This window comes from Phaethon lepturus, unplaced genomic scaffold, assembly GCF_000687285.1.
Source record: "Phaethon lepturus isolate BGI_N335 unplaced genomic scaffold, ASM68728v1 scaffold19445, whole genome shotgun sequence".
NCBI classification, from domain to species: domain Eukaryota; kingdom Metazoa; phylum Chordata; class Aves; order Phaethontiformes; family Phaethontidae; genus Phaethon; species Phaethon lepturus.
Window position 1 is genome coordinate 26,140 of NW_010542886.1, and position 15,924 is coordinate 42,063.

The 15,924-nt window shown below is 45.8% G+C and overlaps 1 protein-coding gene across 1 annotated transcript; it reads left to right on the forward strand.

Annotated features, from left to right (window-relative positions):
* Window positions 1-1,352: 1,352 nt before the first annotated feature.
* On the forward strand, window positions 1,353-13,357 carry LOC104621655 (limbic system-associated membrane protein-like; the record flags this gene model as incomplete). The annotated part of the gene is made up of 4 exons (XM_010288193.1): window positions 1,353-1,518; window positions 5,323-5,443; window positions 7,238-7,386; window positions 13,322-13,357. Coding segments are annotated over 4 exons (472 nt in total), but the record flags the coding sequence as incomplete, so codon positions are not given.
* Window positions 13,358-15,924: the final 2,567 nt, after the last annotated feature.

A 15,924-nucleotide genomic window follows, 5' to 3' on the forward strand; every position in this document is an offset into this window, starting at 1 on the left:
GCCTGTGCCTGCGTGGTGGGGTTCATTGCAGGTGGCTCCACGGGAACCTTAGCTCCAGAGACGGGGCTTACCCACTGCTTTCACGCAGTGCCGCAGAGCCAAGGACAACAGCCCCGTCCTCGCAGGCACTGTTTGAACTCCATCAACCGACTCTGAGCACTTCGGTGAAGTGGGCAGGGTTTCAGAAGTGCTCGGCTCCTTTCGAGCAGAAAATGTCTTCTGGGCAGAGAGTTGCTTTTGGAAAATGTGACCGCTCTCTGAGGAGCCTGAACAGGAGCCCTTGTAAGCTGACCTTTTTTTTTTTAAAAAAAATATGGCTTTTGCCCATTGAGGGTTGGAGGACGCTTTCTCTGTAAATATGCAGGCATGCAACTGAGGCTTGTGGCTTTGCATGCTGCAGACCAGTGCTTGCAGCACTCTCAGAGGAGGGAAGCATCTCCTGACAGTGTGGTTCAGATTCTTTCCAGGAGGAGCCTTATTTTGGTTTCTGAAGGAATAGGGTAGATACACCAATCCTAATATTTCATGCTTCCCTGGCACCTTTCATCCAACGATTCTAATGTGTTTTACATGGGTTAACCTCACTGCCCTTCTCTGACCAGGAGGTGACGGGAGAGGGGGGCTATTAGCTGCAGTTCACAGAGGGAGAGCAAGGGAGTGACTCACCCAAGGTCATACAGTGAATTAAAAGCAAGGCCACAGACCTCCCCTGATTCCTGCCCCCGGCTGTAACCCTGACGCTCAACTCACTGCTTTCAAAACTGCGTTAGCGAGGCAGCAACGGTTTAAATATGTCATTTCGTATGTACGGCAGATCAGGGATTCGTGATGATTATTGGTCTCCATGGATCAAATTACACTTTGTTTCTCTCTGTTTGGCCATGTTTAACGGTAGCTCGATCTGATCGATGGCACTTCAGGGTGGTAGTTGCTCTGAGAGACAGAAAGACATTTTTCACAGTTTTGCAGTGGAGAAAAGGGTGCTGACAATACGCCACTGCATCTGAGGACCCAGCTAGCCCTGAACCAGCCCATCAGCCACAGGCTGACTATCCACCCCTGGTACTCAGCCGTCACACCAGTGAACTTACTCCCTTCTCACGTGGGGGAGATTTGCTTCTTGGCCTGGACAGCCTGTGAGATGCCAGGCTTTGGTACCGCTTGTATGCTTCCTTCCAGATTTTCAGAACCCAAGCTTTAAAAAAATAAAAAAAATGCTAGTATCTTGCTGACATGGCTTCTGAAATAACTTTAAAATTGCTCATGACTCTTGTTTATTTGCAGAATCCCTGTTGTGATTGTTCCTCCATAGCAATTAAGGAGAATGCTTCCCAAATCTGAATGCCTAACAGAGCCACCATCTGTATTCTTCTGTCCTACCAGGCAGAGAGTTTGAAGGCGAGGAAGAGTATCTGGAGATCCTAGGGATCACACGAGAGCAGTCGGGCAAGTACGAATGCAAAGCTGCCAACGAGGTTGCTTCAGCAGACGTCAAGCAAGTCCGGGTCACTGTGAACTGTGAGTACATCACAACTGGAGCAGGTCAACAGGGAGAGGTTTGTCCACAGGCAGAGGTGACTTTAGGATAAATAGAGAAGCCTTTCTGGGTCTATATTATATGAGCCAGAAAGGATGGGGGGCACTGAGGAAACTGTCTGCAATCAGACACTTATGGCCAAGTTTGTTCTTTAAACCTGGTAATACATAAGGAAAGAAAGAAAGAGAGAGAGAGGAGCTGTAAGTTGCCCTGTCTCTGCCCTCAGAAATGCTGTCGATGCCTTGTTTTCACTCATCGGTATTTGGGAGAACAGCAGCATGAAGAGAAGCTTCAGCAAGGCAGCAGGGAGAGATAAAGGAGGGTTCAGCCGGCTCAGAGCAAACACAGACCTGCACCCAGCCGTCTCCGCGGTGCCTGCCTGGGTACCACGGCCCGGGGGCCTGGGGGCCATGCGGTAACGGCATGCCCAACGAGAGACTGCAGCAACTTGACTTTTGTGCTGGTTTCAGGTCCGTAGCGTAAAACCCTCTCTAAGAGACCCACCGTGCACCAATGCAAAGGTGCTTGACCAAAGGAGACGGCAACCCACCTAAAAACACTTGGAAGCACAGTTAGCTGTGTGGCTTGCATCCACACCCCACACCTGTAGGACTCTTCAGCGGGTGTTGCTGTAGTGAGTGGGGCATGGATCCCATCTGCTTAGACAGATGTCCACTTCACTCTGCTGGTGTGCTTCTCTCGTGCTGACACAAAGATATTTCAGACTGCTGTTATTCTTATAAACCTCTCTGTGTCTATGTCCACCCCCGTATTTGTGTGGCTCATATTTGGCACTGGAGTGATCTAAAGTGAATATCCCCATCTTCCTGCTTCGTTTCCTTGCTTGGAGGCTAGTACCTCTGCAGCAGGGATGGATGAATGGGAGGTACATCCATCCTCTCCTGACCTTCTTCAGTTTACACACCAGAATATAAACTTAAGCTGAAATGGGAGATGGTTACAGGCATGTTTCAGGGCGCAGTGGGTTAGGGTAGAGAGCTGACAGCAGCAAGTGTTTCAGCCCATCACAGTCTAATTTGCCACCACAGGTGGTTTTAGCACCTTTTAATACCATTCTTGCTCTTCTTCTCTTTCTTTTCCTTTGGGCCATCAAATCAGATCAACTTGTCTGTCTTGCTCAGAAGTCAAGGTTACAGGGTCCCTGCAGCATCTTCAGAATCCACACCGGTTTTTATCATTCCCTTAGAAATTGGGTGGCAGTGGTTTAACACTGGCTGCTTCATGGGCCTAATTTTACCATTAATGAGAAACTGTAGTAGCAGATTTTCTGCCCTAAAACTGTTGAGGATTTTTTTCTGTCAAAAACAGCTGAGTTTATAAACTCGAGACATTTCATAAGAACCAATTAATATTTTCAAATATTTCTGTGAAACATAATTTCACCGATGTTTTTAACATGGCTGAAACAGATTGTTTGTATAAAGTCAGAATGTTTGCTTTTGACTTTGTTTCAACTCATAATAACTATGTTGCAGTAAGATCTTAAACATTTTTACTGTTGGAATATATGAAAATACAATGCGATACAGTATTGTGATATTATTACATGGCATAATTTGTAACGTGAAACAAATCATAATTTCTTTCAGGACAGATCTTTTCTTTTGAAAGAAAGGGAAAAAATCTAAGTGGTCCTGAGGGCCACGCACAGGAAAAAAATCAGTCCCGTTTGCAGGATGAAAGCTAGGCGTTTGCATACATCTTTCCTTATCTTGCTTCCTTAAACTACACCGCAATCAGCAGAAAGTGGGAGAACTACAGTAAGTCTGAAAAATAGGACCTGCCCAACCTCAGGAGCTTCCTGGCCATCTCTTATCATCGGCTGAGCTGTGGAGCGCATAGCTTGGTAGCCGGGGCTGCAGGAGAGAGCATCCTCGCTTTGCTCTGGTCTCACACTACCACCTTCAGGCTTCCCGAGTAATATCCCGTGCACATCACAGAGGGAAACTGAGGCCTGGGGAAGAGTGGGGGGAAAACAGCTACAGGGAACCCACTCCTGGCTTCCCCGGCAGCAAACGGCTGAGCAGAGCACGGCTGCTTTCTGAGAACAGCCGGCTGGTTTGCTCAGGCCACCGCCGGCCCCTGCTCCTGGGATTGCGCCGCGGCTGCCCTTCGCGGTGTCGGGTGAGGGATGGCCGTCTGGGCTCTGTCCTTTAAAAAGCCGAGGAGGGTGGCTGAGGGACCGCTCAGAGCACGGGGCTGGGCTCCCTGGCAGCAGCCCGGGGAGCACACGCCTGCCGGCGTCATTTTCTAGGCCCACAGAAAGGTGCTTGTTCATTTTGTGACTCACCTCCTGCGCGGGATTCAGTGAAACGGAGAAGGTTTGTCTCGCTGCAGGCAGCAAGAAGATACACTGCTCGAACCAAAAAAGCAAAGAAGGATGCTTAAAAAATCACCTTCACTATCCTTTTATTATCCCTCCTCCTTTCCAAATTAAAATATTTACGTGAACCTACAGCCTTTGGATGTAGGATCCTATTTATGTACACTTATTAATATTTATGATGTTAGAGGGCACACTGCAATATCCCTAAAGCCCTGCATAAAATCCCAGTTAAGGTCAGGAAAGGGATCACATTGAGATGGCTAATGTGTTCACAAACAAACTTCTTTCCATACAGAATTATCTTTTTCTTTGACTGACACAATCCATTTTGATTCCTTTTTTGGCCTTTCAGTGCTGGGGCAGATACAGACGGCGGAGCTCTGTTAAGAGTGCGCTTTATGCTAACTTGAGTCTCAGCAAAGTAGCTGTCTCAGTCGCAGCCCCGTAACCCCGTAAAGGGTATGCAAGTATTAGTGACGAGAGACAAGGCACTTATTCCCTGATCCCTCTCAGCAGCCAGGTGGAAATAATTCTGCCTTTTAACATGTAAAGCTTGTCACTTAACATTTTGAACATGGGGTTGGAATTGAAAATACCGGTGCCTACCCTATCCAGCACCCAGCCAGCACTGAGACCGAGCTCCAGCAGAGCACACCGGTATGTTTCCCAAGTTTTGTTTGCCCATGGCACAACTCTCAGGCTTCAAAGTAAGCGAAGGTGGGAGCACCGTGCTGGGCTGAGGGCAAGCTTCACTCAGAGCCATCACAAGCAAACCCTCTTGGAGGCTGTGACAAAGCACGAAGTCCAGGAAAGTTTGGGCAGGATTTATAGCCTTAGACACCTAAGGGAAGTGTCTCAGTAAGTGGTCCGGCTCTCAAAGTTGCACCCACAGCTCCTGCTAAAGCTCTTTGCTTTTAAGCCGTGAATGTGTTTCTGTCTCATACATGTTGCTTCAGTCCTTTCCTTTCTTATTATAGTTTTGACATTGGACACAGAGGTTGTATGGAAAATAATTTTCATGCTAGTGTTAAATTTCTACTTTATTCCTTTTACTTTTGCTGTCTTCCTTTACCCTTGATGAAGTCTTTCTCTCATCTTCTTCTCTCTGAGGAGCCCATGTGAACTAGAGATCCACAGGTAAATATTCATAAATTACAGAAGTCCATCGTTAACCTGTGTATGCCTATCCATTTATGACAGAACTTTGTTCAGTGTTGCTGAAGAGAAGCATGCATAAGAAGCACTAATGCAGTGTATTAGGGAGAGTTCAAAGAGCAGGTATTCTCCAGATGAGCAGGGGGGACCATGTGCCACAGCAAGCAGCAGCCATGGGCCTCCACCAGCCCGAATGGTTTGCATGAGGAAGCCAGCCCTGACAGCTGCACTGTTTCGTTTCACCTGTAAGTCTGTGAAGTGACCACGTGTTTCCTTCCTGCAGACCCTCCCACCATCACAGAGTCCAAGAGCAATGAAGCGGCCACAGGACGACAAGCCTTACTCCGGTGTGAGGCATCAGCAGTGCCCACACCTGATTTTGAGTGGTACAGAGATGATACCAGGTAAGACCTTTAGCTCACCTCTTCCCTCCTCTCCTTTTCAGTCCAGTCAATAGAGGATCCTTAGAGAATCACCTATCATCTTCTCCAACTCTTCTCCTGAAACGAATTACTCTTCACAAACCATGTAAGTCATGATGGTCCCATCAGACTCGGCAGAGACAGCACGGTCAGGGCTGGAGGAGGCAATCCCTCTCTACAGTGGGGATGCTGAGGGCAGTGCAGAGGATGGAGCTCTTGCCTTTAAGTCAGTTACGGGCCAATACACAATTAAGACATCAATAGTGCTTTCTTCCTGATAATGTTCATGCATTAAATAGCCCATGATCCAGACCAAAAATAGGCAGCGTTAGTCTCCAAGTAGGTAATGCCACTCTAGGTGCCTTCATCTAGAGGAAGCAGCTGCTGAGGTGTAAGATTCCGCCATCTGTGTGACCGGAGCCACCTAGATTTGCATATGAAAGAAAATGAGAAAAAGGATCTGTCCCTTATACCTGAGCATTTACCTGGCATTAAGAAGGTTGTGTTATTATCCTAGTTTTTAGGACAAACGAGGAATTCATTTACCACTTCCCAGCGGCAGGCGGGTGTTCAGCCATCTCCAGTGAAGCAGGGCTCCATCATGCATAATGGTTTCTTTGGAAGACAGATGCCGTAACTCCACATGTCCCCCCACCCCTTTCTTCTTCCTCATCCTAGCTTTATATGCCGAGCATGATGTCATATGGTGTGGAATATCCCTTTGGCCAGATGGGGCAGCTGTCCTGGCTGCGCCCCCTCCCAGCTTCCCGTGCACCCCCAGCCCTCTCGCTGGCAGGCCAGCATGAAAAGCTGGATGGTCCGTGACTGCTTATCAACAACCCAAAACATCAGTACGTTATCAACGTTTTCTCATCCCAAATCCAAAACATAGCCCCATACTAGCTTCTGTGAAGAAAATTAACTCTATCCCAGCTGAAACCAGGACACTGACCCATATGCGCAAGCTCAGGGGTGACTCAGCTTTGGTATATGCACGTACTGGAACACATGAATTGATTTGTTTCACTAAAACCCTTTTGTTCAAGTATGGACTAGGCCTCAGCTGGCCATGGTGTGTTCATTTCCAGGTGTTAGTCAGTGCTGGGTAAAGGCTTCCTACCGTTCCCTTGGCTGTTCTTGCTTCTCCACTGCTTTACCAGTGGCATTTCACCCCACTGCACTCCTTCTTCTGGAGGTTATGGAGCAGATCATCTTGAGTGCCATCATGCAGCGCATACAGGACAACCAGGTGATCAGGCCTAGTCAGCATGGGTTTATAAAAGTCAGGTCCTGCTTGACTAACCTGATCTCCTTCTACGACAAGATGACCCGCTTAGTGGCTGAGAGAAAGGCTGCAGATGTTGTCTGCCTAGACTTTAGTAAAGCCTTTGACACCATTTCCCACAGCATTCTCCTGGAGAAACTGGCCGCTCATGGCTTGGATGGGTGCTGGGTAAAAAACTGGCTGGATTACCAGTGCTTAGGGACATAGTTCAGTGGTGGACTTGGCAGTGTTAGGTTAACGGTTGGACACTATGATCTTAAAGGTCTTTTCCAACCTAAATGATTCTATGATTCTATTCTTCCTTTCACTCCCTTCTCCTGCTTTCCATCAATGCTGCCTTTGGTCTCTTTCTTCTCACGTCTCCTTCCTGCCTCCCTCTATCCTCACCTGCCAGCTGGGCTGAATGGCTGGTTCACTGCCTGCCGGGCAGTGATTTCCTTCCCGATACACAGCTGCCATTGCACTACACACCTCTTCTCTTGTCTTCCCAGGATAAACAGTGCCAATGGTCTGGAGATAAAAAGCACGGGGAGCCAGTCTCTGCTGATGGTGGCCAATGTCACTGAGGAACACTATGGGAACTACACCTGCGTGGCTGCCAACAAGCTGGGAGTCACAAATGCCAGCCTATACCTTTACAGTAAGTATGGGAGAGGGTGAAGGGAGGTCCAGATAGCTCTCGCAAAGACCAGGCTGTGTAGGGAGCACACGGTGACCAAAACTCATGAAGGCATCTGCTTGCCACCCCCACCCTCCCAAACCTCCAGCCATGAACTGGCTTTCAGCACTCTGCTTCAGATACCTACATGTTCATACTTGCCGTGAAACACAAACACAGCCAAATTAAAAGGTTTACAGTGAAGCTCTTTGATTGACTTCCTTTGCTGAAGTCAGATTTTGTTAAAATAACAAAAGCATGTTTGTTTTAAAGCTGGAAACAAAAAACCCTTTAGAATGACAACCCCTGTTAATAAGGGGACAGAAGGCCAGGGCTCCAAGGGTCTGTGACAGCTGAGAAATGACAAGTAATTCAGAGAGATGGAGAGAACTAGCCACTGAGCCTGAGGAGAACAAGAGAGAGTCAAGAAAAAGAGAAATGAGTTTGAAAATGGAAGGGAAAGAAGTGGGAAAAGACAGAATGATTTAAAGAGGCATACTACAGGCAACATGGGAGAAAAGTTAATCAGCAGATGAATTATGGAATAAAATTCCTTGGATCTCATTCTGCTACCTTTCGATTACTGAGTTTGTCATAGTAAGTGTAAACAGACAGAAGTCGGGACTAGACCAAACTCTAGAGCAGAGTTACCTGCTGGTTCTGAATTTTGCAGCTGATTCAAACCTGATCCTAAACAGAGCCCCTGCCCCTCACCTACCACAGACACACGTGTACAAACTGTGGCATATTCAAAACGCAGTTCCTGATTCCAGGTCCAAAACTTGGGCTTGACTTGGATCACACGTTCTTATTGCCACCAGAGATAGACAGCAGCAGAATGACCCACTCACGTGAATGGACACATAGACGCAAAAGTGACTTACGGGTGTATTCCTCTGGCAGTCCCAAATGGAATTAAAATACTCAGGCCATTAGCTGCATGTCCTTTTAAACAGAAAAAAAATAATCTGTGTAAAACAGTCTTAGTATGGGACACAGTGTAGTTTAGTTTTTGCTGTGTGTGGTCAGGTTAATCAAACCATCAGAAAACCAATGTTTTGGTCTGGTTATTTTTTAACAGATATAGTACAAAAAGGATAAATCCATTGGCATTCTTTGTTTACCACCACTGGATTTATTTCATGACAGTTGGAATTTTTGCAAAATTTGTGTGTATTCTTTGGATCTTTTTTCCTGAAGAACAGATACTATTATAAAAGGACATAGATTTGATTTCCTGTAACATTGCAGCACACAAAGGAAATTTCTACTTTGAAAGTCTTTCCACCCTGGTCTTATGACTGTCATGAGATTCAAATAAAGTCCTCAGGCAGCAATCTGGAACACAATTTTCAAATACTCCAGATTTGTTCTTGCTGATACTAATATAATGCTAAGTTTAGCATCCATTATTTGTGGCTGAATTCTAAATTTGGCCCTCTCTGTTGGTTCCTGTTACACAGATGAGCCGAAATGCATCACTGAAACAAAATATAAGATGAAATTCAATAATGTATGTATGCACATGTGATTTTAGCTGGGGGGTTGGTTTTGCTAGAAGAGCATTTTACTTGACTTCAGGACTTTACCTCAAAGGATCTCAAAGGATTTGCTAGCAATGAATATTTTAATATCACAAGTTATTTAGAAATGTGCGAGTGTCATTAATGCCATTTTGCAGTAGGAAACTAAGGTACAGAGTGAAGAAATGGTTTACCCACGGTCGTAAAATGAGTGGCAGAACCTGTAAGAAACCCAGGGAGATCTTGCAAAGTTGCTGTTAACTGTTCCAGCAGGAAATGTGGCAACTGTTAAAGATGACTTGCAACAGCAAGGGTCCTATTTTAGCCTCCTTTTGATGTGTATGAAGAAAACTTTCATGCTTTCAAGTTGTTGGATTTTGTTTATCATTTTTACCTTAGAAATTCAAGGCCTATTTATTCTGGAAAACACTAGAGAACTTCACAAGAGCCAGAAGAACGGAGGTGCAGGAGCTGAGAGATATTTGATGATTTTCAGTGGACTGTTTCTAACTTTTATTTCTGTTTCTTTGTTAATCCCTATTTCTTCAGTGTGCAGTTGCTTCATATTGCGTCAGGAAATCTCTGTTCTCCTTCTAGTTAGTGTGGAATAGAGAAAGAGAGAGGAAAAAAGAATCAGGCAGACTGTAGCTGGTATTTCTAAGGTTAAGAAATCAGGGGGAAATGAGTGAAGGGAACACAGCCTCATAAAGTTAAAGCAAGCAGCTGAAAAAACCTACAAGAGCAGATGAAAAAAATGCTGTAGTGATCACCCAGTAGCTGAAATAACAGATAATGCACACTCCCAGCCACACACCCAGCCAGAAGAATAAAGCAGTGCCAAGTTTTTGCAAAGTACAGCAGATACTCAGATACTTGGGAGTGCTTTTCATCCCTAGAATCAGAGATTTTATTTCTTTTTTAAATAGAAAAGCAGCTCACTATAGGGCAACATCCCACTAGGGAGGCAGATACAGCGATGGTTCCTCAGTGTCCCATTGCAGCACAAAAAAGAATGGCAGCCAGGAGTGAAGAAACAACCAGAGAGTTAATAATGAGGTACTGGCAGCTTTGCCTGAGGTGGAGGGCAGAAGGGGAGCTAGCAAAATGAAGTGAAAGAACAGTTTAGCAATAGAGAAAAATGGGTGAGTACCATGCCAGGAAATCTCAGCCAGCACTGAAAAACTCTCAGAGAGAGTAAGAGCCTTAGATGTCAATGCCGTAGATAGAAGATGCATTAAAATACAAAAGCAGCTCCCTTGAGCTGTACGAATAGATAGCTAGTGATCTTCCTGAAAGGATGCAGCAGCAGGATTGCCTGCTGTAGGTGGAGAGATTTATACCCATCACTCCTGGAGACTGAGTTTACAACAACATAAAAAAGGCCATACCAAAGGTCTGTCTTACCCAGCAACCTGTCTCCAACAGCAATATGGAATATGCTTGCAGAGATGGTACTCAGGTACTCAGTTTGAAGGTACAACTGATCTAATGGCTTTCTGCCACCCCTTCCTCCCCACTCCTTTTGCTCACCCTGCTCTCTGCCACATGTTTTTGTTGTTTCTCTTATTCTGGTACTCAGTGGACAGCCCACTGAGCCAGTTCAACCTGATAAACCAGTGAAAAAGTAACCAAGCTTTACTGCCCACCTCCCAAAATGCCCCCAAACGTTTTCTTTCGTTGTACTGAGCTGAATTAGTTCATGGAAGGGCTCAACAAGCACCAGAGCCCATGCAAGAGGGGAAGCCATATCACACAACTGTGGACATGAGGAGTTGGGAGGAAGGACCATGTTTTGCAGCCAGTAGGTTGATTTCAGATCTCTCTGAAAATTACCTGACAGAGAGGCCAAGCCAGGGCTGCCATCACAGAACAACAGAGGTGAAAAGAAGCTCCACAACTGAAGGGAAAGGGTTTTTTCCCTAAGTGTATTAGGAGGGAGGGAACGTGTTTTCTTTTCATACCACTCAGCTAACAGAGTGCTATGAAAAACATTATGAGTAAAAGTCACAATTTATATCTTAACCCATGCTACATAGAAGTGTAAATATGTGCATGTATATATCAGATACCCATCTGCTACACAAGCATATAGATACATAGGTTTACGTGCACGTGAGTATGTATACTGCACAGGTACCCCCACAGGCACACAGAAGCAGGCGCAGCAACTGGTGCATTCTAGCAAGGCAGAGGAAAGAAATGAAAGCTCTTCCAAATTAGTGGACGTCTGCCTCCCGCAGAGGTAGCCATCCCAGAGGATAAAACAGGAGACAGCAGGGCAGTGCTGCACATCCTAATGCAGGTCCTGTGGGCTAAATTGTCTCCATTATAGAGAGACCTACCACCTCGGCAGGTCCCCCGCTGCATCCTCTGCACCCTTCAGGAGTAAGGAGACGCAGAGGTGAAGCAGCAGCTGGCAAGGCCCGTGCCAGTTAGAAGCAGCAGCAGACAAGATGCCTCCTCGAGAAGCTTCAGGTAGAGTTACCTTTTCAGTCCAGCAGTTTTGATCCCAGCAAGAGGCACGTTCCCCAACTGTATGCACATGGTGACACCCCTTTTCCTAACTCTCTGCCCGCACACTGTTGCACCTGAGCATTTGCTTATGGTGGTTGCTGCTAGGGTTTGGAGAGTAACTATGGCTGAAATCTTTCTTAGTGGCTCTTGGTGAAAACCCCATGTTCTCCCAAGGGCTGTCAGTAACGGGGAGACTCGGCAGAGGAGGAAGGTGGTTAGGGTGTCAGCCAGGTGGGGCAAAGCCGAGACACTGCTAATGAGCCAGGGTAGAGCAATAAAGGCAGCACGCAGCAGGCGAGAGGAAGAGAGTTAGAGTCCTTGAATAGAAAGCAGCATGATAATGAGGCCGTAGTGCTTTGCTTTAACTGCTTGTGCTGTGCAGTCTGCAGCCTGCTGCGCAGGAAGAAGGTAAAGGGGAGTTGAGTTATTTAACCAAACTAAATAACACGGAAGTCATGTCAGCACAACAGCCTGCTTTCGCAGAACAATAGTCCCCTGTTGCTACATAAACACAGAGACCCAGGCTAGCTGTGTATTTCCTATGCAAGAGACACTCTCCCCTGTGCCTGCTGTGGATTCAAACAGCTCCATTACCACCATGAGGGCAGGAGATCTGCCAGTGTCACAGGAATGGGCCTGACCTGCTCCATCCTTGCAGGCTCTAGCGAGTCAGAAACTAACTCCTTGCACCAAGAGTGCTGTATGAAGAGCATTGGCCTCCAAGTAGCTGGGCCTGGGTTGATCAGAGAATAATAGCAGACTGCCGATGTATCCTGCCAAGCTCTATGTCCACCAGCACTGATCTTAGCACCGGCCTCCCAGGTAAGCCAGGAGACAACTCATTGCCACAGGCATATCAGCTGTTGCGTAGTGGCATACCTCTACAGCTAAATGTCTACCTAGCGATCAGCCCCTGAGTAGGAACTTGACTCAGTATAAGGCATCCAGCAAGCTCTGAAGGTAATGAAGGGAAACCCAGTGATCAGAGTCAGGCCTGGGGGGCTTGTCTTCTTGGTTCTGCTCCTGGCTTTGCCAACAGTTCAGCATTTGACCTTGGGCAAATTGCTTCCTTGCTCTGTGCATCAACTGCACAATCTGTAAAACGGAATTAACACTACTATTAGCCTCGGACTGAGGTCTCTGACACCAGTTTCCCTCAGTGTCTGTGCAACTCTTTGAGATCCTTGTGTGGAAGAAGCAAAGCGTGAAGCCAGCAGTGACGTATAACAAAGTCCTGCTGTGATGTATAACGAGGACTCATTGTAAAAGCCCTATAACCAAAACAGCAGGCTGTGTGTACAACTAGAGGTTGATGAGTCTGCAAAAACTCTGTTCCCATCAAAAGACAAAGGCCCAAAAGAAACAGAATGCCCTTGAGGATTCGCCAGGGTGACTGCTGCCATGCCGAGGTCCTTAGGGGACTGGTCACTGGCAAGAAATCCACTGTGGAGAAGGTTCTGGGGAGGCAGCAACTACCCATGCAAGACTTCCACAACTGGTTTCTCTACCAAGACTAGCTTCCAGCCTGAGGTGTAGCTAAGAGGAGCTGTAGTGCAATGACATGCGTGGTCTTGAAAGTCAGAGGGGAGATGTGGCCCATCAACTCCAATTACCTTCACTGTAGGTTCTTAATCCCTCTTGCTGTGTGGATATTATTTGCTTAGTTTTTCAAATGACTTCTCTCCAACTGCCAGTCCCAGGGGATGTTGATGTGTATTAGGTGTGTTGCTAGCAAAATGCTCTGTATATGAAACCTACTCTAGTTCATCTAATTTGGGGATGGACAACTCCATCAGGTTTGTATCTGCTGCTTGCTTGGTGTGAAAAGTGGCTTGTCCTTTTCTCCTGCATGTTGCTTATTGTTTTTTTTCCCCCCTTAGAACGAGTTTTACCCACACTCCCCAATCCTTTTCCAGGTCAGTATATGTTTTATGTTGAAGTAGCTTTTTAGCCGGGTCATTCTCCATCATTCTGATAAACACTCAGAGCTAGGGATGAGCAAACCAGTTCAGAAATGCAGGAAAGTAAGGGCTTTCCCTTCTCATCTACATGTCATTTGGTCCCTTCTGCTCACCATCTTCATCCTTCCCTCGTTTTTCAGAAAACCAATCACCTGAACAACAACAACCTTTAGCCAAGCTTTGAACCATGACATTGTGTCCTCACCCAGGTCTGGACAGTCTTCAGTGAGGTTCAATTTGTTTGCAGACCTACTCCTAATACATATTCCAGTCCTAAGCTGTCTTTGCCCACGTGTTCTGATTTGGAGCAAAAGCATCAGCAGACCTAAAATTTTGCAGAGATGGTGGAAGGAACAAGTGAGAAGCTAAAAAATAAATTGCTGTTAGGAATTTTTTTCATTCTAGTTGTGCAAATTATTCATGGTGAATCACTTTGTTTTCTCATTCTTCTGTCGCACGTCCTTAAGTCTGCCAGTCACGTAGTGCTGCACTTGAGGCAGAGAGCATGAAAAGAGGCGCACAGTGAGGTGTTACTGTCTGCTTTATTCCAAGCGAAGAAGGTATGAAGGCAAAACAGGGCCTGAGTATTTTTTCTATCTCTGTGCTACCCAAGCATGCCTTAGGTCCAGACAGCACATCCCTCATGTCCACACAAGACTTGAGGGTTTGGATGCACCCTTGAGATTCTAAAAAAACACAGAGACTGGGCACTTCCAGAAAGCAGGCTGCAGTGTTTGAAAGCACTGTTTGAAACTAAATCAACAGCAAGGCAGCCAGTGCCTGTATTCACCTAAAAAATATTGGCGTCGGGCGCTTTAGTTTTGCCACCATATGATGAAGATGCACTCAACTGATGAGTTGTTCAGAGTCCTGCCTAGTTAATGTCTGTGCAGAGCTTTGGGGCAGAGTGTTACTAGGAACCCATGTTGTTTTGCAAAAGGGCACCTGCCCAAGTAAAGCACCTGCAGGTACACCCATGAAAAGAACAATAAATGCTAGGTGTTAAACCAGCTCCCTTTAACTACTCTGCCTTTCCAAATCAAGCTCTGCTCTTGGCAACTTATTCAGGCTCAGGATGTAGTCACAATTCCCTTTTTAAAAGGCAGATCCACAAATACAATTAAAGAAAAGTACCTACAAAAAAAAGGGGGAAGGGGGGAGAAATCAAGCTACCATTAAAATTAAATCCCAGAGAGTGATTTGTAAATAACATTCAAGGAGCTGAGAAAAGGAGTAAAGTAGACCATTGGGAACCTAGTGTGGAAAAATAAATCCAATTAAACACCACTATCGTATGTATTGCAAATGAAACTTGTGCTTGGATATGAAATTAAAGTTGCTGAGACTGTTTGGGATGTAAGGTTTTGAGGAGTTTTCCAATTCTGGGTGTTCTTTTTCTAAGCAGAATTTCCAATGGCAAATATTTTTGTCTGATGGAAAACCTAGAGCTCTTTCTTTTTATGATTATTTTTATTATATATCTTTAAATTCCACAGGCAGGCAATGTTAATTTTTTTCATAGCCAGCCCTGTTTACAGCTGGTTTTGAATTAGTAGCCCATTAAGCTAAATGATAAAGCAAAAACTGCAAGTGAGCAAGGCCAGGATTTCCATACCAAATACCCCTCCTAATCAAGCTGCCAAGGCCATCCTGCACAGCTTTAGTCAATCCTTTAGAACCCTTCCCCCTCTGTCTTTGAAGTTGTTATTTTTTTCCTTTTACTGCTCCCCAGTCTCCTGAGATCATCTCGAAGGACATCCTGGTGTGACATCACTTCTGTGAGGAGTCTCCAGGAATTTGTGGTGCCAAATGCTGGGATATCTCCAGTCACCCAGGGCATGCAAAGAGGATTTTGCAGAGGGGGAAAGTAGAGTTTAAATACGCTGGACCTCATTTGTTTTCTGAAAGCCCTTACCAGCTTCTCCAGTATAGGTGTTCAGCACAGATATTGGCACTTATCTCAACATTTGCTTTTACTTTGCTGTTCACCTTCAAAGACACATTAGGCATAAAATTTTTTTTATTAGACCTTTTTCTCCCTATGAGCTGATGTTCTTAGATGCAGTCCTCAGCTCTCAAATAAGCCTCTCCTCAGTGACTAGAATCAAAGCCTCTTCCCTCTTTCTCCCTCAGTTTCTCTTAAGTCTTGGTAACACTTCCCTGCCCTGTGGGATTTTGAGCCTTAATTTAAAACGAAGGTGTTTTGAGATGAAGAGCACTAGTAATGCTAAGCATTGCTATCATTAGCTAGCTGCTGTTGAAGCATCTTGCTTTCAGGCAGGCTGGAGACTCAGAAGCAGCCCATTCAACTAAACACATGGGAGTTGAATTTGATGAGGCAGTTTCCTAAAGGGCTGGTGGAGCCCAGCTGATTCAGCTCTCAACACAGTTGTCCCTGGTAAATTTTCCAGCCCTCCTGATTTTGCAGCCCAGCAGTCAAAATGCCCTGAGATGTCTTCTGGGATGACGCCACATAATCACGTCTTCCTGTCTGCATTGTAACATCACTTTATAATGGGATG